Consider the following 23,474-nt stretch of genomic DNA (forward strand, 5'->3'; position numbering starts at 1 on the left):
TTTTAATGGTTTGCTACTTGATGAAAATACTTCTGTTTACCCTGTTTCTCCCGGTTTGATCATTACTTTCAATTCTATTGGAAAACATATTTTACACTCCACTTATTAATAAATATAAGTCTAATACTGACTTGAGGAAAACTGGCAGGTTTAAAATTCATATAGTTTTAAAGCCAGATAACCTAGCTGTATTATTAAAGGAATCAGAAATTTTTGAGGAATTTTCCCCATGTATGTTGTTTGTTTCCTTTGGACAGTGAAAACAGACCAATCAATTTCTGTTTTGCCAGCAATTTCTAATGAATTTCATATTTTGGGATCATAAGTCAGAGATGACAATCTGCAGATTAGAAACACTACACCTATTAAAAATAAATCATCTCTTTTGAAAAGAATAAGATAAAATGACCGTATTCTCAGTTGGTATAAATCACATAGCTCCACTGAAGCCACTTCCCAGCAGATGACACTCTGGCTCAACCCTTCTAATGAGGTTAGACTTTGAAAAAAGATTTTATTAAACAAAGCCTGGGCAAAATTCTACTCTCATTCCACTGTAAATGTGAAAAAACTCCATTTATTTTAGATTTACATCGGTGTAAATGAGAACAGAAATTGAACCACCTACATTTTGGCCCTAAATGGACCTCACAGCTATTGTTATTACTGTTGTGGTATTGGAGTCACTGTATTAGGGTGGCACCAAAGGCCCCAATCAGGATTGGAATCCATTTGCTCAGCTCTGTACAAACACATAGGAAGTCCCTATTTTGAAGCAGTGTCCCTTTAAAGTCATATAGATCTCATTTGTGAAAGCCTTTGACTCTATCTGTGGTTCAGTCTCATGCTAAATGCCTTCATCAAAGCAACTTCACTGAGGTATCATTTCTCTCTTCTGTGGCAGATGAACTTCTCTTTTCCCCTGCGGTTACTAGCACCCTGCCTTTGAAGTTTGTTTTTCTTTGAAATATTTCTACAAGAGAAAAAATTGTAACACTAAAAAACATTGGAGGCTGGTGAAAACTGACAGTAGATAGGCAAACCTGACCCACCAAGGTGTATTCTGAGTCAATTTACAGCAGCGAGTAAAGATTATACTGTGTCTGACTCAAAACATGATGGGTAATACCTTCCCTGAGCAAACTATAGTGCCAAAAAGAGAAAATTTGCTAATGTGACAAGCAAAAAGTCAGAGTTCTCTTAAGTAGGGGGAAAAAAGAGTTGCAAATCACTGCCTTTAACTTCTTACTATACTTCCCATAGAGCAGATGTCATTCATTGATTCTCCCCACAAACTGCTCTACAACTTACTATATAGATGTAGAGATAAATCAAGGAATTCTACTGAAGAATATAGAGTTTGGTTTTATATCAAAAGTCCTGTCATCCATGAATCATTTATCATTTCTTCATCTAATTAAATGCCAAACACAACGTTAATGCATAATTGACTGCATATTTTAAATGATAAAATGTCAGTAAATGAAAGATTTAAAATTCCTACGCCAACATAAAATTAACCACATTACAAGTATATTTTTTTCCTGTTTTTCTTGTAGGGCCAAATTCAACCCTCATATACACCTATTCAATTCTCATTGACTTCTGTGGGATTTATGCACAAGTATTTGAGAACCAAATTTGCCCTTAAACAGAAAAAGGGAAGAAAAACTCAGGAGTCAGAAGGCACCCATTTCCAGCTGTGAAAAGGATTAACAAAAGATCAAGGGGAACCTTCCTTTAGCAGATATAATCAATAGCTCTTTAGAAGATAACCAGTTACCAATGAATTAATGAAAGAAATAAACTAACAGCTACAGTAAGTGCAGGTCTACTCTAAAAAGCAACGTTTAAAATGGCATAATAAAGTACATCATTTAGTAGTGAGCATATTTGCTCATTTGCAAGTAAAAAGAGGTTGAGATCCCATGCTGCATTTCTTGGAGGCATAGCACAGAAGGCACAGCCCAAGGGGAGAGGAGTTTGGCCTGCTCCAGAGGACTATATGGCTTTTGGCAGACATCTGAGAAGCCCCAGGATTGCTCCAATGTATGGCAGCATCCTGAGGGCTACTTCACAGTCTGAAGCAACCCAGAATCTCTGTAGCAGTATGCACTAAAGAGACACCCTGTCCTTTCTTTACAGGACCTTTCCTCTCCCTGATACACCCTCTACACTGGGACAGCATGGGGCCACTAATGGCAGCTCAACGCTGTGCAAGTGCCATGGTAATTCTCCTGTGGGCCCTTGAGCACATTTCTGGCTCCAATACACTGTCCAAGTGGCTAGGATGGGGAATAAAATCTATTCTTTTTTTTATAAATGCCAACCTGGGAAACTCAATGTGGACTCTTCTTGCTTGTACATAATCACCAGTAGCAAATATTCTGCAGGCCAAATTCTGCTCCAAAGAGTGTTGTATACAATGTAACAGGATGGAATGTAGTGTTACAACTGGAACACAACTAGCAATTCTGTTAGTAGGCAAGCCAGAACAAAATCTATCTCTGTCACTCATAACTCTGCAATGCTAGCAGAAGCAATGCGTTCAAAGAAAATAAACTATCTGAAGAAAATAACAAATAGAGTTGATAGATGTTACAGTTGAAAACATTTCTATTTGGTTTGGGAAGCCATTTGATTCTGTATCGCAGAGGTTCCAAACTTGGCCCCAAATAAACTAAATGCTTGACTAATATTACTTTTCCATGTAAGCAATTGCTGTAGATGCCACAGGAGTGTTATGGGATTATGGATGGGAGGTGAGTGTCTTGGGCAATCTCAGTCTATAGGTAGGGCATATCCAATGAAAATGTTTGTGCTGCACATAAGGGGTTCTCAATACAGCACAGTACTCCTGATATAAAGAGTCAAACTGGGAGTTGCAGGTGCTTAGCACCTCTTGTGATTTGGCTCTTTATTCACTTAGCTAGAGCGAGCGAATATAGGTTACTGTGATGTGATAGGGGTTTTTTAATGGTACAAGTTTGGAATGGTCACATTTCTCACACGTGGCAATGTGGATCTTGGAGCTCATCCCAAAAGAGTGTTCCTAACACCTTCATATTCCACTACACCACTGTGTGTGTTCTGGCCAAGATTTTCTACAGTTAAACTCATAATTCCATATTTGAGATGAATGGGAAAATCAAGTAGCCTATTTAGGTGTTTAACTACAGATTTAGGAGCCTAACTTTTGCTCCTATTTTAAGAAATGTCTCCATAATACACAAGTGTGTGCTGTGGTATAAAGATTTTTATTAGGGATGAGCTGTACGGCTTACTTGTGGTGTCATCCGACCTCTGAAATGTGGTCATTCCAAACTCATGCCAGTGATAGACAATTGGAACTTACTGCAAATATGTTCTTTTAGAACAGAGGAACACTGTAGCCTGGAGATTGGCTTAGGGGTTAACCATGCCCATAAGAGCAGAGACAAATGATTTTGCAGTGCCCAATCTGCTCCCCCTATATAAGCCCTGGAACTACATCACAGCTCCAGTCTGATGTTACTTCTCTTTTTTATTGTCCTGCTAACTCTCTCTCTCTCTCCACTCACCAGCAGGCCAGACATGTACTATGGAGTTAGTGCATACAGCCCATCCCCTGTGCCCAGACATAGGCTATCCCTCTGCCCCCAGGTGAGACTTGTGGCCACTTCGAACTCATGCCAATACCATCTTTCTATCAAGCCACAACATTAAGCATTCCCTCTCCCCATCTAAGTAGGGGCTCACAACAATTTCACAAATATGCTTCCCTTGTCTATTCTAAAAAGCTGCAGGGTCCAGCCACAGTGACCTCCTTTCTTCTGGGCATTGGCATCTCTAAATTTAGAGTTCACCTGCTCTAAACCTTCCCCTGTCAAAAGTATGTTACGGTATGCTGTAAACCTCCATGCACAATATTTCCAGCTAGACACACCTGAAACTCATCTGAGAGACTGTCATTGCTACTGGTCCCCGCAACTTTAATAATAAAGGGATTTTGAAGGTTCATTATCTGAACGTTTGAAAGGCTTTGGTTTGGCTAGAGCAAACAATGGGGTTTTATTTGTCTGGCGTTTTTATTCTGGCTAAACCAATTAATTAGTTCACAACAAAGAATTATCTTGGATACAAGAAGATTCTAGTGAGTGGAAGCAGTTTAATACAAAACAAACAAAAATGGAACCAGTGGCATTAAACAAAGTTCACTCTTAGGAGAGATTTTGTGTATTTTATATACCAGTGATCTGGAAGAAAGAATTTTTAAAAAATCATTAATAATAATATGCCGCTAGTACAATTTTGATTAAGCTGAATAGATTTTGAAATCTGTAATTCAGTGCAGAAAAAGGTAAAATGATTTAGCCTAGGGACAAAGACATGAAAATGGAACATGCCCTTGGCATTTGCATGGTGCAAAACAATGAAAAGTCTGGGACACTGATGTTTAAAATTTGAATACCTTCAGCATGCTGTGGAAAAGTTAATTGAGCACAAACAAAATATGAGATACATAGAAAATTATTCTAATAAACTATTAGAAATAAGAGCAAGGTCACATTTAGAATACTCTTTACCAAGGGAATCATTTTTATTCAAACCACATATTCAAGAGTCCATTTGGCACAATTTAATGGCTCTTTTTTGCATGAACTATTGTTTGTGTTTTGTTATTTTTTTCTGGCGTGCCTGTCACTAGTGAAATAGTCCACGTTCCTTTCAAACACATTATAAAAGTGCTTAATTCCACTCTCTGGGGTTAGTTCTTGTTGCTGATCTCAGCCCAATAATTGCATGACTCCAGCAGCTATATATGCTTTTTTAGGACATTGGGAACTTTCTGGAGCCATAACTAGTGTAACTATAAGTACAGCCACAGTTGAAAATATGGATATTCTCTGCCATGAAGGAAAAAAGGCTGCTCTGATCCAAGCCAAAACTTAATATGCTCAAAACCAAATTATTTTGACCTATTGCAACAATAGTACAACATTTTAATGATTGAAAGACTATAACAAATATTTTCATTGAAGTAGCTTCTGTCTAGCTTAAACGGAGTTTGTGCCGCCGCAGAAATACGGTACCTGTGCCCATCTGTTTGTTAACATTTAAGCAATACACGATGTCTTATAGTGATAGACTCAAGGAACTCAGCTTAACAAAGAGAAGCTTAGGGGGTAACTTGAATACAGTCCATAGTACCTGCATGGGGAAGACTCGGTTACTCACTGCCATAGGCGCCGACTTCCCCTCTTTCCCCTGGGTGCTCGATCCCTGCTCTGCCCCCAGCCCCACCCCCACTCCACCCCTTCCATGAGGCCTCGCCCCCATTCCAACCTCTTCCCCAAAGTCCCCACCCCAACTCCGCCCCCTCCCTATCCCTATTCCAACTCTTTCCACAAATCCCCGCCCCAGCCCTGCCTCTTCCCCGCCTCCTCCCCTGAGCATGCCATGCTCCCGCTCCTGCCCCTCCCTCCCGGAGCGTGCTAACGCTGTCAAACAGCTGTTTGGTGGCGGCCGGGCAGGAAGCACTGGGAGGTAGGCGGAGGAGCGGGGACGCAGCGTGCTCAGGGGAGGAGGAGGAGGTGGGGCGGGGGATGAGGGGAGCTTGGCTGCCAGTGAGTGCATAGCACCCACTAATTTTTCCCCATGGGTGCTCTAGCCCCAGAGCACCCACGGAATTGGTGTCTATGCTCACTGCAGTTCTTCAAGATGTGTCTCCCTATGGGTGCTCCACTCTAAGTGCACTTGCACCCCCTGCGCCTTCGATTGGAGATTTTTCATAGCAGTGTCTGTTTGGCCCACGCATATGTGTTACTCCGCCTTGTGCTGCATGCTGTTGTTATATAGCACTGTGTGAGCTAACTGTCCTCAGTTCCTTCCCTACCATGACGCCCCATGACAGGGAACTCTGAAGCAGCGGGGAAGGAGGGCGGGTAGTGGAGCACCCATAGGGACATACATCTCAACCTGCAGTTACTTCTTCGAGTAGTTACTCTCCCTATGGGTGCTCCACTGTAGGTGACTCCCGAGCAGTTCCCCTTTCAGGAGGAGGGGGCTTTGGAGTCTGGCTCTGCTGTACCTTCTTCCATACTGGACTAAACACAGTGTTGGAAGCAGAGTTGTGAATTGTTGCAGTGTTCAGCAAATGTACGCAGAGAAGCCCAAGTTGCAGCTTTACACATTTCAATGATAGAAACATTCTAAAGAAAGGCTGCAGAGGTGGAAACAGACCTCGTTGAGTGAGCTCAGATGTCAGTGGGTGCTTCGAGATTATGAGATTGGTAGCAGTTGTTAATACAATCCTCTTGGCCAGTGATGGGATTATCACAGCAAATGTCACCATTCTGAATTTTTGTGGCGTCACAAAGATGTTGAGTTGTCTTAAATCTAGAATGGGTCTCCAACCGCTGCTTTTTTTTGGGACCAGGAAATACCTGGAGTAAAACCTCTTCCCTCTGTGCTGAGTAGGGACTGGTACTATTGTGACCAGCTGTAGAAGGGAATGAGTTTCCTGCCATAGCAGGGTCTTGTGAGAAGGGTCCCTGAAGAGGGATGGGGAAGGGGGGTTGGTGAGTGGAAGAGAATTGAAGTGGATGGAGTACTCTATGGAAATGTTTTCCAAATCCTCTTGGCCGTAGTCATGGACTCCCATGCCCAAGTGGTAAAGGGAGGAAGGTAGGTGAAACATTGCAGCTGGTTTGAAAGGGGGTGGGAACTCAGGACCTTGACCATCCTGTCAAAATTGATGCTTTGAGGTGGAAGGTTGTGAAGTTGAGGGCTGGGAGGTGGGTTGTTTCCTCCTCTGAAACCTCTGTCTTGTGTGGTGTGTTTCATATGGCATCTGCAAGCTTGGGAACTGGGTGGGATGGGATCTCTGCGCTGTCTGGGACCTTGTCACTGGGTCCTGGTGTGGTCTTTTGAGGTGTTTGAGCTGCTCCTGACTGGCCTTCCATAGCTTGCACATGGATAGGGCAATTCTTTGACCCTCACCTCTAAATAAGTCTAGCAGTCTGCTTCAGTCTCTGTTCATGGAGGTAGCCTGGTGCAGCCTGGGTGTCATAGAATCATAGAATATTAGGGATGGAAGAGACCTCAGGAGGTCATCTCGTCCAATCCCCTGCTCATAGCAGGAACAACACCAACTGCTGCCCCTTTGCTGTCCCAGGCCTTTCTATCCCCCTTTGCTTCTCTGCACTCTCGCCTTTATAGCAGACCTTGTTTCCCCTATGAGCTGCTGCAGCTGTGGGTCCCTGTCTCCATGACTGGCAGCTCTGGCAGCTGTGTGGGGTTGTGGTCAAACTGCTTGCTTGTAAACAGGAGAGGCTCTCCTCGCTTTTCTGTCTATGCTCAGTTTAGGGTTTGTAGACCCCATTACAGACCTACTAAATTTTCTCTTCTGGGCAGGTGTGTAGATCCACAGAGATCATAAAGTAGCCCTGGGATCATTTAATGTATGCAGAGATTCATCCATGTTGCCAGTGAACGTCAAAAGGGAGGTCTTTATCATATTCTGGACCTAATTTGGGAATCCAGAGAGATGAAGCCAGGAGGCTCACCTCATAACTATTGTTGTGGAAAGCGAATGAGCAGCAGTATCGGCAAAGTCGAGAGAAGCCTGTAAAATTGGTGAAGAATAAGATTTTCTACCAAGGTGGTTGAGACATTTAAGATTTTTATCATAGGGCATAGATTTAACGTGGCGCTGCCTTCCACATTCGTTAACCGCCTCGACCACCAAGGAGTTAGGAGATGGGTGAGAAAATAAAAATTCTGACTCCTTAGAAGCAACGCAATATTTTTTGTTTGCCCTCTTGTACCTGGGAGGAATTGAAGCTGACATATGACAGATGACATTTGCAGGATCCAGGAGTGCCTTATTGACTGGCAGGGCAGTGGGGGCAGAGGAGGCAGTAGGGAGGCTGTCAAACAGCTTATGATGCAGTTCTTTAATCTCCTTGATGGGGATCTGTAAAGAATCCACTACACTCCTGATGAGATCCTGAAACTGCTTAAAATTGTCAGCCAGGGATGGTGAGGTGGCATTGACAGCTTCATCTGGGAATAAAGAAGAGATGTTCGCAGTTGGAAAGATCTACTTGTCAACCCTGGCCTCCTGTTCCTCAAAAATCTCTTCCTGAGGCTCTAGTCTCCTGGAAAGGAAGGATGAGGAGGGTTATCTGTCTCTACGAAGGGTAGAGCTTGAGGACCTAGAGAACCCATGGCAATAAACCACCCAGGGGTTCCAGTATGGCCAATGGGGTGGTGCATATGGCATGGGTGGCAGATTCCGCAGGTGCTCACCCCAGCGGGATGGTAGCTGTGGACATCTGTCATGAGTGAGCTCAGGCTCCTCAAGGATCTCAGGAAAACAGCCTTCCTGGGGGCAGAGTGAAGAGCCTTGCACAGATATTTGGGAGGCTGAGGAAGAGTTTCATCGGAATCCCCTTTCTTTGAGTCACTTGGTAATGGTGGGGCAGCAAAAGGAACTTGAGATAAAACCATTAATATTGGACGGGTGTATGGAGATCTGGAGGCTCTCCATACTGAGGAAGTGTGAGATACCACCATTGGTACTTGGTAGGAATTTGGAGATCTGGACGTTCTCGGTATCAGGAAAGATCAGAGCCAAGAAATAGTGAATCAGGGGTCTCTGACACTCTGAGGTCTTGGGGAAACTGGAATTCTTGCAGTACCAAGATTGTTGTTGGTACTGTGTCCATGGCTTAAGCTGAAGTAATGGTAGCTGAAGGAGTGGATAGTAGCATGAGTTTGAAAGCTCCCAGGGGAATCTGGATGGAGCCCAAGCACTCTTTTTCTGTACCACAGTAGAGCTCTTCTTGCCACTGTAGTCTCCTGTCACTACCAATGGCCTCTCAGAGCCTGATACGTTAGAGTCTCTAGGCTTGGCGGAGCTCTCGGTACCTGAGGAACCATCAGCCTCGTGGGTATCATGTTGGAGACCAATGGGATCTGGGGGAGCTAATGACTTTGACTTCTTTGAGGTAGATTCTCTATCTGAAGAACTTTGGGCATACTCTTTAGAAGATTTACGAGAGGAATCTAGGGTCTTCCTCTCAAATGTCCTTGAGGAGTGCAGCTCAGAGATAGACGAGGCAGCCAATTTTCTCAGAAACCATCATATGAAGGGGCTCCTGGCCTGGGTCAGAGGCTGGATGTAGCAAGATCTCCATTATAAGTAGTTGAAGTTTTATCTCCCAGTTTTCTGGCTCTAGATTTTAACACCAGACAGAAGTGCACTTTTGGGAAATATGAGAGATTCCCCAAAGCAACAGATGCAGCGGGAGTGTCTGTCGCTCCCCAGGATTGCCTCTTGACACAACAAGCGACACTTGAAGCCAGGAGAACATACCCTTGGAAAGGGTGAAAGACTCCCCAGGGGGTGGAATGGGGGAACTATCTAAAAGCTATATATATTTTTTATATATATTTTTGTAAAAAATCTGACTATAACTAAACTATTACTCAGTACTAACTACTGTAATACACTAAGTACAAAAGCTAAGAGAAATGGTTGAGGCAAAAAACTCGACTCGGACAACTAGCTGAGGCTCCATCTCAAGCTGGGGCAGTTGAGAAGGAATTGAGGATGGCTAGCTCATGCAGTGCTATACAGCAACGGCATGGAGCATGAGGTGGAGTAACACATATGCACGGGCTGAATGGACGTTGCTATGAAAAATCTCCGATCAAAGACGCAGGGGGTGCCAGAGCACCTAGAGTGGAGCACCTAGTGGGACACTACTCAAAGAAGAACAAATATTTAATAATGGTCTCTTCAATCTAGCAGAGAAAGGTATAACATGATCCAATGGCTGGAAATTGAAGCTAGACAAATTCATACCGGAAATAAGGCATACATTTTCAATGGTGAGAGTAGGGTTGTCAAGCATTTTAAAAAAATTGTGATTAATCATGAGATTAAAAAATTAATTGCAATTAATCGCAGTTTTAATCACACTGTTAATAATAGAATATCATTTATTTAAATTTTTGGATGTTTTCTACATTTTCAAATATATTGATTACAATTACAACACAGAATACTAAATCTACAGTGATCACTTTATATTATTTTTATTACATATATTTGCAATGGAAAAAAGATTTAAAAAAATACAGTATTTCAATTCACCTCATAGAAGTACTATGGTGTAATCTCTTTAACATGAAAGTGCAATTTACAAAGGTAGATTTTTTTTTTTACATCACTGCACTCAAAAATAAAACAATGTAAAACTTTAGAGCAGTGTGTCTCAAACTTTTTGTGCTGGCGACCCTTAAAAAAAATGTGATTCCCCCCCACTAGAAAAAATTGTGATCCCCTACATTTAGCCCCCCTTGAGGCATGGGGTTCCGGCCTTCAGACCCCGTGAATTAACACATTACTCATGCTGTGAATTAATCCTTAATTGACAGCCCCTAGTGCAAAGTGAAAGGCCATGGGGATTTATCAGTTGGAAGTGACAGAGAAAGAATAAGACCTGGGTGCATTGATTGATGACTATGAGCTGCCAATGTGATGCAGCTGTGAAAAAGGTTAATTAAGTCCTAGGATGCATCAGGCAAGGTATTTCCTGCAGAGATAGGGAAGTGTTATTATCACTTGTACTATTACAAGGTACTGGTGAGACCTCATCTGGAATACTGGATGCAATTCTGATCTCCTATGTTTAACAAAGGTGATTTCAAACTGGAACAGGTTCAGAGAAGGGCTGCTAGGAGGATCAGAGGAATGGAGAAACTACCTTACAAGAGGAGACTTAAGGATCTTGGCTTGTTTAGCCTAACAAAACAAAGGATGAGGGGAGGTATGATTGCTCTTTATAAATACGTCAGAGGGATAAGCATCAGGGAGCGAGAGGTGCTATTTAAGTTAAGGGCCAGGGGTAGTACAAGAACAAATGGATATAAACTGGCCATCAACAAATTTAGGCTTGAAGTTAGATGGAAGTTTAAGGCCCAGAACAGCCTTCCTAGGGGAGCAGTGGGGGGAAATAAACTAACTTGTTTCAAGACTGAGCTTCATAAGTAGGACTATTAAGCGATTAAAAAAATTAGTCGTGATTAATCATAGTTTTGATTGCACTGGATAAAAAGACGGTGATATGTAGCTATTGCAAGGCTAAGTTCTAATACATTGAAATACTTCAAGTCTGCAGTACTATCTACACACTAAACATGCTTTCGCCTCCAGGTCTTGTGCTACAGATAACCCACCGACAGCAAATGAATCTCTCCAGCAGTGACAGAGTAACCTTACAGAGTTTCAGGATCTTTGCAAGCCCATGTATGAAAGAAAGTACCGTACAATAGCTTAACCAATGCTATTGCAAAGTGAATAGCTATGGTCTGCAGACTATTCAACATTGTAAATGACAGAGAACCAAGAGATGTTATTCAAATTGCATTTTCCAATCAGTCACACCTCCCGAGGAATACATGACCTATATCACAACAAGAAGACTATAAAGTTTGAGCTTCTTAAAAATGCACTGCTTGCTGTGACTGGTGATCCTTGGACATCCTTGAGCAATCACTGCTATCTTGGGAGTCACAGCACATCTGATTGATGCTGCATGGACACTGCAGTCATTTGCTTTAGCAGTAACACCTGCTGAAGAGAGACATTATGCTGAAAAATGTGTAGAGAATTTCTTGGATGTTGTGAAAGAATGGAATATTCAAGAAAAGGTAACAACAATTAGTACTAACTGTGCGATCAAAACTGTGATTAATCACTATTAATTTTTTGAAATCACAATTAATTTTTTTTGAGTTACTCGCTGAGTTAACTGCGATTAATTGACAGCCGTAGGTGAGAGTAATTAACCACTGGAACAACTTAAATTGTGGTGGATTCTCCATCATTGACAATATATATATCAAGATTGGATGTTTTTTGAAAAGATACGCTTTAGGAATTATTTTGGGGAAGTTCTTCAGATGTGTTATACAGGATATCAGACTAGATGATCATCATGGTCCCTTCTGACCTGGAAATCTATTAACCAATTCTGTGATGTCTCACTGTGACACCCCAATGAATAGCAATTAGTTTTTCCAATAATATATATTGTGACTTTGGCAGACCAGGTGCCAGCTCATGCCAAGGCATGTAGGCTTCAACTGAACACTAACAAATAAATAGCTGAAACCAGTCGGGCTCACCTGTGTGTAAATATTGTTAAAATAGATATTAGAGTTATAAAAATGTGTTTAGTTTTTAGACTTTATGAAATGCTTATAGGATACTGCATGTACTAATCTCACTTATAATATCTGTACTCCATGTTATAAAGTGGTATTAAGTGTTTGCCTGGTAATCCTCCATAATTGTGTAAGTCATCAAACAGGAAAGAAGCATTAATTAATGTAAAGTGCTGGCTTCCTACAGAAGGTGTTAGTTCCTGCCGATCAAGAAGGTCCATTGAAACCAAATGAGCCATTGTGAAACATCAAAGAACAAAGACTTAGTTAATTGCATTCCTCCCCTTCTTCCCCTCAGAAAGAGGAGACATTGCATGAACCCATCCCATCACCCTGAACTCTGAAAAATCCCTCACAAGAAGAAACTGTATCTCTTTGCTGCTTGGACTTTGGCCTGGTCTACACTAGGCGTTTATGTCGAAGTTAGCGCCGTTACATCGAATTAACCCTGCACCCGTCCACACCGCGAAGCTATTTAGTTCGACATAGAGGTCTGTTTAATTCGACTTCTGTACTCCTCCCCGACGAGGGGAGTAGCGCTAAATTCGACATGGCCATGTCGAATTAGGCTAGGTGTGGATGGAAATCGACGCTAATAGCTCCGGGAGCTATCCCACAGTGCACCACTCTGTTGACGCTCTGGACAGCAGTCCGAGCTCGGATGCTCTGACCAGCCACACAGGAAAAGCCCTGGGAAAATTTGAATTTGAATTCCTTTTCCTGTCTGGGCAGTTTGAATCTCATTTCCTGTCTGGACATCGTGGCGAGCTCAGCAGCACTGGCAACGATGCAGAGCTCTCCAGCAGTGATGGCCGTGCAATCTCAGAATAGAAAGAGGGCCCCAGCATGGACTGATCGGGAAGTCTTGGATCTGATCGCTGTATGGGGTGATGAGTCCATGCTTTCCGAGCTGCGCTCCAAGAAACGGAATGCAAAGATCTACGAGAAGATCTCTAAAGACATGTCAGAGAGAGGATACAGCCGGGATGCAACGCAGTGCCGCGTGAAAATCAAGGAGCTGAGACAAGGCTACCAGAAGACCAAGGAGGCAAACGGACGCTCCGGATCCCATCCCCAGACATCCCGTTTCTACGAGGCACTGCATTCCATCCTAGGTGCAGCCGCCACCACTACCCCACCACTGACCGTGGACTCTGAGGATGGGATATTGTCCACGGCCGGTTCCTCGGACATGTTAGCGGACGGGGAAGATGAGGAAGGAGATGAGGAGGACGAGGCACTCAACAGCGCTTACAACGCTGATTTCCCCGACAGCCAGGATCTCTTCTCACCCTTACAGAGATCCCCTACCAACCGTCCCCAGCCGTTAACCCGGACACAGAATCTGGGGAAGGATCAGCCAGTAAGTGTTTAAAACATCTAAACATTTATTTTTAACAGAACAGGAATATTAAGAATAACAACAATGGGTTTCTCATGATTAGTTTGCCCTAGGCGCTTAACGTTTCAGTCCTGGGCAGTGCAACTATTGAAAAAAAAATCTAACAATGTCCGGTTTAGCATGATTGTTCTGCCCAAGCCGCTCTACTGTTTAGTCACTGCCAGTGCAGCTAGAGTAAAATGCGGTCTATATGTCCGGGGATAGAGCAGAAATCCTCCTGGGACATCTCGAGGAAGCTCTCCTGGAGGTAATTGGAAAGCCGTTGCATCAGGTTCCTGGGGAGAGCGGCCTTATTGGGTCCTCCGTAGTATGACACGTTGCCGTGCCACGAGACAATCAAGTACTCAGGGATCATTGCTCTGCACAGCAGGGCGGCATACAGCCCTGGTCTTTGGAGGCTTTCCCGAAGCATTCTTTCTTTCTCGCTGTCTGAGATCCTCATGAGGGTGATGTCGCTCATGGTGACCTGCTTTGAATTAGGTAGGGGAATGTTACTGTTGGGACTGCTTGCCCGTTCCTTTACAGAACTGTAGAACTGTATCCGCTGGTTTGCGGCCAGCGGTGGAGGCGGGAGAGGGGCAGCCTACAGGGATCGTTCCCGGGGACAGCCGTGAGGGGGTGGGACAGAACAGGAATATTAAGAATAACAACAATGGGTTTCTCATGATTAGTTTGCCCTAGGCGCTTAACGTTTCAGTCCTGGGCAGTGCAACTATTGAAAAAAAAATCTAACAATGTCCGGTTTAGCATGATTGTTCTGCCCAAGCCGCTCTACTGTTTAGTCACTGCCAGTGCAGCTAGAGTAAAATGCGGTCTATATGTCCGGGGATAGAGCAGAAATCCTCCTGGGACATCTCGAGGAAGCTCTCCTGGAGGTAATTGGAAAGCCGTTGCATCAGGTTCCTGGGGAGAGCGGCCTTATTGGGTCCTCCGTAGTATGACACGTTGCCGTGCCACGAGACAATCAAGTACTCAGGGATCATTGCTCTGCACAGCAGGGCGGCATACAGCCCTGGTCTTTGGAGGCTTTCCCGAAGCATTCTTTCTTTCTCGCTGTCTGAGATCCTCATGAGGGTGATGTCGCTCATGGTGACCTGCTTTGAATTAGGTAGGGGAATGTTACTGTTGGGACTGCTTGCCCGTTCCTTTACAGAACTGTAGAACTGTATCCGCTGGTTTGCGGCCAGCGGTGGAGGCGGGAGAGGGGCAGCCTACAGGGATCGTTCCCGGGGACAGCCGTGAGGGGGTGGGACAGAACAGGAATATTAAGAATAACAACAATGGGTTTCTCATGATTAGTTTGCCCTAGGCGCTTAACGTTTCAGTCCTGGGCAGTGCAACTATTGAAAAAAAAATCTAACAATGTCCGGTTTAGCATGATTGTTCTGCCCAAGCCGCTCTACTGTTTAGTCACTGCCAGTGCAGCTAGAGTAAAATGCGGTCTATATGTCCGGGGATAGAGCAGAAATCCTCCTGGGACATCTCGAGGAAGCTCTCCTGGAGGTAATTGGAAAGCCGTTGCATCAGGTTCCTGGGGAGAGCGGCCTTATTGGGTCCTCCGTAGTATGACACGTTGCCGTGCCACGAGACAATCAAGTACTCAGGGATCATTGCTCTGCACAGCAGGGCGGCATACAGCCCTGGTCTTTGGAGGCTTTCCCGAAGCATTCTTTCTTTCTCGCTGTCTGAGATCCTCATGAGGGTGATGTCGCTCATGGTGACCTGCTTTGAATTAGGTAGGGGAATGTTACTGTTGGGACTGCTTGCCCGTTCCTTTACAGAACTGTAGAACTGTATCCGCTGGTTTGCGGCCAGCGGTGGAGGCGGGAGAGGGGCAGCCTACAGGGATCGTTCCCGGGGACAGCCGTGAGGGGGTGGGACAGGGGCAGAGTTCCTGCTTGCCGGATTGCTGGCAGCAGGGACTGACATTGCTTTCAATGTGAAATGACGCCAGTGCTAATATTAAAGTTTTAAGCTGCCACAAGTCTATGGCTTACCATGTCTGCCTGCTACAGAAATTCCGGTGTCCTGCCCCGCTTCTCAAATCTGCTGTGCAAGACCCCAGGCACTGAATGCGAAGGCCGAGAATTCGACCTTGTGCTGAGTGCGCATGTGACAGGTGCTGTGCATGGTCTTGTTCACAGAGAAAGACTATGTTCTTTGTTCACAACTACATTTATCTTTCTGAGGAATTCACTCCCTTTTTCCCATTCCCACAGCCACATCTGCGACTGTCTCACAACCTAGCCTGGCATCACACTCCCAGAGGCTAGCGCAGATTAGGCGTAGGAAGAAGAGGACACGGGAGGACATGTTCTCGGAGCTTATGGCCTGCTCCCGAGCCCAGGCAGCACAGCAGACCCAGTGGCGGGAGAACTTGTCCCAAATGCACCAAGCAAACATGGATCGGGAGTAGAGGTGGCGGCAGGAAGACCAGCAGGCGACTCAAACGCTGCTTGGACTACTGAGGGAGCAAACGGACACGCTCCGGCGCCTTGTGGATGTTCTGCAGGAACGGAGGCAGGAGGACAGAGCCCCGCTGCAGTCTATCTCTAACCGCCCTCCCCCGCCACCAAGTCCCATACCCCCCTCACCCAAAGTCCAAAGAAGGAGGGGCGGCAGAGTCCGTGCTAACTCTCACTCCACCCCTGCAGAGAGCTCTAGTAGTAGAAGGCTCTCATTCCCCAAAATTTGACAAGTTCTTTCCTTCCCGCCTCACACAAGCCCCTGTCCAAGTTTCACCTCCCAGTTCCATGTGTAGTTGATAATAAAAAATACGTTTCTGTTAATTACTGTTTCCATCATGTTCTTTTGGAGGAGGGGGGGAAGGGGGTTGGTAATTGGACAGGACAGTCACCTTTGGCAGGGTACATAGGCGGGGGCAGGTCCAGCAGCAGGGCACATACACAGTGCAGTGACTAGTTACCCTGGTCAGTCTGGGAGGTGGTTTTCATGTTCTGTGGTGGGGGGTGGGTTGCTCTGTGACTTTGTGGCGGGGGAGGGCAGTTACAGATCTTAAGCGGCGGTCCTTATCCTGGATCACAGAGCCACGCAGCAGGGGATCTGTAACCGTCCTCCCCCTGCCACAAAGTCACATCGCCCCCCCATACACACAGTCCCGATCAGGAGGGGTGACAGGCTCCGTTGAAACAACCAGTCCACCACAGCGGAGCCTGTCAATCCTGGAGTTTAGAAGCTTCATTTGCGTCAGTACACTACACCCGCTCCCCACCACAGTCTACGTCCCAGTTTTAAAACATTCCCGCGAAAACAGTAATGAAGACAACGGTGTTCATTAACAAAGTAGAAGTGATTTTATTTCTAAACGTGGGTTGGAAGGGGGTGAAGGGGGTATGTAACTGGAGAGGATAGTCAACATTAACTGGGTAAAGAAACGGGGGCAGGTTCAGCTTCTCTGTACACTAACTTAAAAGTCACAGGTTACTCTGCTCAGTCAGGAACCTAGCTTTCAAAGCCTCCCGGATGCACAGCGCGTCCCGCTGGTCTCTTCTAATCGCCCGGCTGTCTGGCTGGGCGTAATCAGAAGCCAGGCTATTTGCCTCAACCTCCTACCCTGCCATAAAGGTCTCCCCCTTGCTCTCACAGAGATTGTGGAGCACACAGCAAGCTGCTATAACAATGGGGATATTGGTTTCGCTGAGATCACAGCGAGTCAGTAAGCTTCTCCATCTCCCCTTGAGACGGCCAAAAGCACACTCCACCACCATTCTGCACTTGCTCAGCCGGTAGTTGAAGAGTTCTTTTTCACTGTCCAGGGCGCCAGTATAGGGCTTCATGAGCCAGGGCATTAGCGGGTAGGCTGGGTCCCCGAGGATGACTATAGGCATCTCCACATCCCCAACAGTTATTTTGTGGTCCGGGAAGTAAATACCTTGCTGCAGCCGTCTAAACAGACCAGAGTTCCTGAAAACACGAGCGTCATGAACCTTGCCCGGCCATCCGACGTTCGTAAAACGTCCCCTGTGGTCCACCAGTGCTTGCAGCACCATGGAAAAGTAGCCCTTTCTGTTAATGTACTGGGTGGCCTGGTGGTCCGGTGCCAGGATAGGGATGTGAGTTCCATCTATGGCCCCACCGGAGTTTGGGAATCCCATCGCTGCAAAGCCATCTATGATCGCCTCCACGTTTCCCAGGGTCACTACCTTTGACAGCAGTACATCAACGATTGCCTTGGCTACTTGCATCACAACAACCCCCACGGTAGATTTGCCCACGCCAAAGTGGTTCGCGACTGACCGGTAGCTGTCTGGCGTTGCAAGCTTCCAGAGGGCTATGGCCACTCGCTTCTGGACAGTCAGGGCTGCTCGCATCCGGGTGTCCTTGCGCTTCAGGGCAGGGGACAGCAACTCACAAAGTTCAAGGAAAGTTCCCTTCCGCATGTGAAAGTTTCGCAGCCACTGGGATTCATCCCAGACCTGCAGCACTATGCGGTCCCACCACTCAGTGCTTGTTTCCCGGGCCCAGAATCGCCGTTCCACGGCATCAACATGACCCATTGCCACCGTGATGTCCTCGGTGCTGGGTCCCGTGCTTTCTGAGAGGTCTGTGCTACTCTCAGACTTCAGGCCCTCACCGCGGTGCTGTAGCCTCCTCGCCTGACTTATCTGCATCTGCCTCAGGGAAAGGTGGCTGATAAGGTGCGAGGCGTTGAGAGCGGCCACAACTGCAGCGATGGTCGCAGCGGGCTCCATGCTCGCAGTGCTGTGGCGTCCGCGCTGTCACTGACTAGAAAAGTGCGCGAACTGATTTCCCGCCGGCGCTTTCAGGGAGGGAGGGCGGGAGTGATGGACGGATGACGACAGTTACCCAAAAGCACCCTCGAGACATTTTTTTTACCCAGAAGGCATTTGCGGCTCCACCCAGAATTCCAATGGGCAGCGGGGACTGCGGGAACTGTGGGATAGCTGCCCACAGTGCACCGCTTCCAATGTCGACGCTTTCCCCGTTACTGTGGACTCACAAAGTCGAATTACTGTCCTTAGTGTGGACACACACGTTCGACTTTGCAATATCGATTCCAAAAATTCGATTTAAGTAAAATCGAACTACTCTCGTAGTGTAGACATAGCCTTTGGGACAGCAAGATTTCTAAGCATAAGCAAGGGATCCCCAGCTGCCTACCCTGGGTTAGCCCTAAAGGAGATATAGAATCTGCATATTACAGCAGCTTCTATCACTTTTGGAACCTAAGACTGTAACTCATTTGTGTGTGTGGGGTCCCATGCGGAGCGGATAAAGCACACGACCAATGTGGTTGCAAGCTGAATTCAATCCTGTTTATTACAAGCTTTCTTTTATAGTTTTTCTTAACATTACATAACACAATTAGGCTATAATCACACATCTACCGATTGGACAAGAAGGAGAATCATGTGTTTATCACATGTATAGCCCCACACCGATTGGTTCAACCGTTCCTTACATAAGGCCATGATTTATTACCTTGTTTACCTCATCTTATATAATCCCTAGACCACCAGGGGGGCCTTACATAAGGCCATGATTTATTACCTTGCAAGTGTCCCATTGTGACCCTTACCTCCTCATGGAACTTTCCATTAGGTTGGTGTAGGGATGATACATCCCCACATGTGTGTGTATATTTGTCTGCTTTAACCTTGTAAATAACTCTCATTTCTTTTTCTTAGTTAATTCTTTAGATTGTTTATTATAGGATTGGCTACAAGCGTTGTCTTTGGTATAAGAACTAGAGTGCAATTGACCTGGGGTAAGTGATCTGTCCTTTGGGACTGGGAGTAACCTGAATATCATTGTGATTTTTGGTGTAAGGGACCATCTATCACAAAGGTAAGCTTGCTTAGGTGGCATAATAGATTGGAATACCCACAGGCAATGTCTGTGACTAGTGTTTTAGTGCCTGAGAAGTTTACACGTGGTACTTGGTTAGTGAAATGTACGGACAGAACTCACAGCCAATTTGGGGTATATGCTCTGTTTCCTGACAGCCTGCCCTGAAATGGGTACTCATGCTCTTGAGCCACTGGGGGACAGCTTGAGATATATAATACTTACCTCTTAGATAGTGATTTTCATTTGTAGATTTAAAAAGGATAATATTTATCATTATTGTCATACTCCCTAGTCAGGCTGCCCCTTCTGCCTTGGGAAGAGATACATGCCTTAGTCTGGGTGGTTCTAGCAAAGTAGTTTCTTCTTCCAGCTGATGGCCCAGTTCTTGTTCTTAACTTCTTTGAAATGGGTACCTTACAGGTTGTCTAGTATGTGTTATTGTTTACCCTTCCTTGATTTTACTTTTACAACCCCCTTTGATTTGATTATGCATTCAGGCAGGTAACAATATCAAACCAAACAGGGAAACAGGGTCATACATAAGATTAATGTGAATAATAAGCCATTTTCCTGATTTGTCACATCATTATCCCCATTTTAGTCACAAAGCAGATCAATGTCAGAGCCAGAAATAGAACCAAGGTGTCCTGACTGTGACTCAAGTGGAGCATGCTGCTTCTCAATAGCGGAACATCTTTAATGGAAGTAATTGTTTTGCCTGTATTTCTTTGGGGAGTGATGCAAAATACATGGTGGAAAGCAGCTGTGGGGTAGCTATAGTAGTAATGAAAATTCCTTTTTAGCACAGCCTATTTTTAGGTAACAGTTTTCAAACACAAATGTCTCCAATCTGACGTTTGGAAGCTCAAATCAGCACTTAGTATATAAGCACATAAATATTTATTTTTTGCGGCTTTTTGCCAAAAGCAAAATGTGGACACCCTAATAAGACCATCATGTTTGAAAACTTGGTTTCCCATATTTAATACTGACAACATGGGTGAGGTAATATCTTTTATTGGACCAGCTTCTGTTGGTGAGAGAGACAAGCTTTTGAGCTTACATGGAACTTTTCTTCAGGTCAGGTCAGGTCAGGTCATGTTTAATACTGACTCAGGCTGGGTCTACACTACCCGCCTGAATCGGCGGGTAGAAATCGACCTCTCGGGGATCGAGGTGGGAGTAAGCGCCGTCGACGGGAAGTCGCAGAGGTCGATTTTGCCGCCGTCCTCACAGCGGGGTAAGTCGGCTGCGATACGTCGAATTCAGCTACGCTATTCACGTAGCTGAATTTGCGTATCTTAAATCGACTCCCCCCTGTAGTGTAGATGTAGCCTCAGTTAATTGTCACAACATCCAAAATAAAACAAGAAAGTCTTTTTAATCATCCCGCTATGACTTTCTATTCCTGCTTGCAACACAGAAAATCCTTGATTCTGAATATCTTTCAAAACGTCTTTCTCTATGATATTTTATATGTATATGATATGCTCTTAGAGCGCACAACAGGATAAGCCCATTTTATACAGTGAGGTAACTAAGCAGTTGGTAAGACAACTCCCACCTGTTTATGCTCTCTGTATGTGTGTATATATATATCCTCAATATTTATTCCACTCTATATGCATCCGAAGAAGTGGGCTGTAGTCCACGAAAGCTTATGCTCTAATAAATTTGTTAGTCTCTAAGGTGCCACAAGTACTCCTGTTCTTTTTGAACACAGTATAGTTTAGTATTAGATTCTGCATATTTGCAAAATGAAACCTTATAATTTAACACTCAATCCAGTAAAATGCAGAGCCCTCGGGAGCCAGTCCATGGGAGCCAAACTGCTTAACACCTTGCAGGACCAAGCCCTTAGCAGGCATCAGTGATTCTTACCTTTGCTGTCTGTAAAGTTCCGTATACTGAGGATGTCATTAAGATCCTGATAGTGGTTCTGCTTAATGTATGTTGTCTTCTCAGGTGTGTCCTGGAGCTGCATAGTAACCTCTTCTAAATCTTTGTCCAGCTGTAAGACAAAAACACAGTATAAGAAATCTAATGAGTGGGAACTAGGTCTGTCAAGTGATTAAACAAAAACTTAATCACGATTGATCGCACAATTAAAAAAATTAATCATGATTAATTGTGCGATTTATCGCAGTGTTAAACAATAATATAATACCATTTATTTAAATGCTTTTTGATGTTTTCTACATTTTTAAATATACTGATTTCAGTTACAACACAGAATACAAAATGTACAGTGCACACTTTATATTTATTTTTTATTACAAATATATGCACTGTAAAAAACAAAAGAAATAGTATTTTTCAATTCACCTAATACAAGTATTGTAGTGCAATCTCTTTATCATGAAAGTTGAACTTACAAATGTAGAATGTACAAAAAAAACCTGCATTTAAAATAAAACAATGTAAAACTTTAGAGCCTGCAAGTCCACTCAGTCCTACTTCTTATTCAGTCAATCGCTCAGATAAACAAGCTTATCTACATTTGCTGGAGATAATGCGGTCCGCTTCTTGTTCACAATGTCACCTGAAAGTGAGAACAGGTGTTCGCACGGCACTATTGTAGCCAGTGTCACAGATGCGCTAAAGATTCATATGTCCCTTCATGCTTCAAGCAACTTTCCAGGGGACATGTGTCTATGCTGATAACAGGTTCTGCTTGATAACAATCCAAAGCAGTGTGGACTGACGCATTCATTTTCATCATATGAGTCAGATGCAAATAGCAGAAGGTTGATTTTCTTTTTTGGTGATGTGGGTTCTGTAGTTTCTGCATCAGAGTATTGCTCTTTAAAGACTTCTGAAATCATTCTCCACACTGCATCCCTCTCAGATTTTGGAAGGCACTTCAGATTCTTAAACCTTGGGTCGAGTGCTGTAGTTATCTTTAGAAATCTCACATTGCTACCTTCTTTGCGTTTTGTCAAATCTGCAGCAAAAGTGCTCTTAAAATGAACATGTGCTGAGTCATTATCCAAGATTATTATAACATGAAATATATGTCAGAATGCCAGTAAAATAGAGCCAGAGACATACAATTCTCCCCCAAGGAGTTCAGTCACAAATTTAATTAACACATTTTTTTTTAATGAGCATCATCAGCATGGAAGCATGTCCTCTGAAATGGTGGCTGAAGCATGAAGGGGCATACAAATATTTAGCATATCTGGCACATAAATACCTTGTAATGCCAGCTACAAAAGTCCCATATGAATGCCTGTTCTCACTTTCTGATGATGTTTTAAATAAGAAGTGGGCAGCATTATCTCCCGTAAATGTAAACAAACTTGTTTGTCTTAGCCATTGGCTGAATGAGAAGTAAGACTTAGTGGTCTTGTAGGCTCTAAAGTTTAGCATTGTTTTGTTTTTAAGTGCAGTTATGTAACAAAAAATAATCTACATTTGTAAATTGCACTTTCACAATAGAGAGATTGCATTACAGTACTTGTATGAGGTGAACTGAAAAATGTTTCTTTTGTTGATCATTTTTACAATACAAATATTTGTAATCAAAAATAATAATGTAAAGTGAGCAGTGTATACTTTATATTCTGTGTTGTAATTGAAATCAATATATTTGAAAATGTAAAAAAACATCCAAAAATATTGAATAAATTTCAATTGGTATTTAACAGTGCGATTGTTTAACAGTGCGATTAAAAATGCAATTAATCGCAATTAATTTTTTAATTGTGATTAATTTTTTTGAGTTAATCGCGTGAGTTAACTGTGATTAATTGACAGTCCTAGTGGGAACCATTAAAAACTCAAGTCGCTGCTTCCAGTATGGGCACTAAATGCATAGCTTTCTATCATTAGAATAGTAGACAGCTTGACATTGCAATTACTGCAGTGTGTCAAATACTGATTTTTGGAGGTACCGTATAGTACCTCCAAAAGTCACGCTAAAGGTACCAAAATTAGTTAAAGTGGAAAGCTGTGCACATAGGAGTCTAAATAGCCAATAAATACTGTTATTTGCTAGAGATAACATACAAATGAAAAA

At 44.0% G+C, this 23,474-nt stretch overlaps 2 protein-coding genes across 4 annotated transcripts in view; one reads left to right on the top strand and one right to left on the bottom strand.

Moving 5' to 3' along the window:
* Positions 1–23,474, bottom strand: part of GABBR2 (gamma-aminobutyric acid type B receptor subunit 2) — an 877,787-nt gene that overhangs the window by 18,611 nt on the left and 835,702 nt on the right. Inside the window, exons 17-18 of one of the 3 annotated variants that reach the window (XM_065584144.1) lie at positions 21,335–21,464; positions 9,976–11,626 (exon numbers count right to left, since the gene is read on the bottom strand). In XM_065584144.1, the coding sequence (XP_065440216.1) occupies positions 11,457–11,626; positions 21,335–21,464 (300 nt within the window). In that variant the 3' untranslated portion in view covers positions 9,976–11,456. Of the gene's footprint in view, positions 1–9,975; positions 11,627–21,334; positions 21,465–23,474 lie in introns of those variants that run through there. The other 2 variants (XM_065584145.1, XM_065584143.1) reach the window with 2 other exon arrangements.
* On the top strand, positions 12,878–16,028 carry LOC135981469 (myb/SANT-like DNA-binding domain-containing protein 2). Its single transcript, XM_065584146.1, has 2 exons — positions 12,878–13,582; positions 15,841–16,028. Exons 1-2 carry the CDS (start codon positions 13,007–13,009, stop codon positions 15,892–15,894), a joined length of 630 nt encoding a protein of 209 aa, XP_065440218.1. The 5' UTR covers positions 12,878–13,006; the 3' UTR covers positions 15,895–16,028.

Source organism: Chrysemys picta, chromosome 2 (genome assembly GCF_011386835.1).
Source record: "Chrysemys picta bellii isolate R12L10 chromosome 2, ASM1138683v2, whole genome shotgun sequence".
Taxonomy (NCBI): Eukaryota; Metazoa; Chordata; order Testudines; family Emydidae; genus Chrysemys; species Chrysemys picta.

Excerpts from the sequence above, each read along its gene's own strand:
- LOC135981469 (XM_065584146.1), top strand. The coding sequence starts at position 13,007 with ATGCAGAGCTCTCCAGCAGTGATGGCCGTGCAATCTCAGAATAGAAAG. Across the intron at positions 13,583-15,840 it reads ATCTGGGGAAGGATCAGCCA|CCACATCTGCGACTGTCTCA; the intron begins GTAAGTGTTTAA and ends CCATTCCCACAG.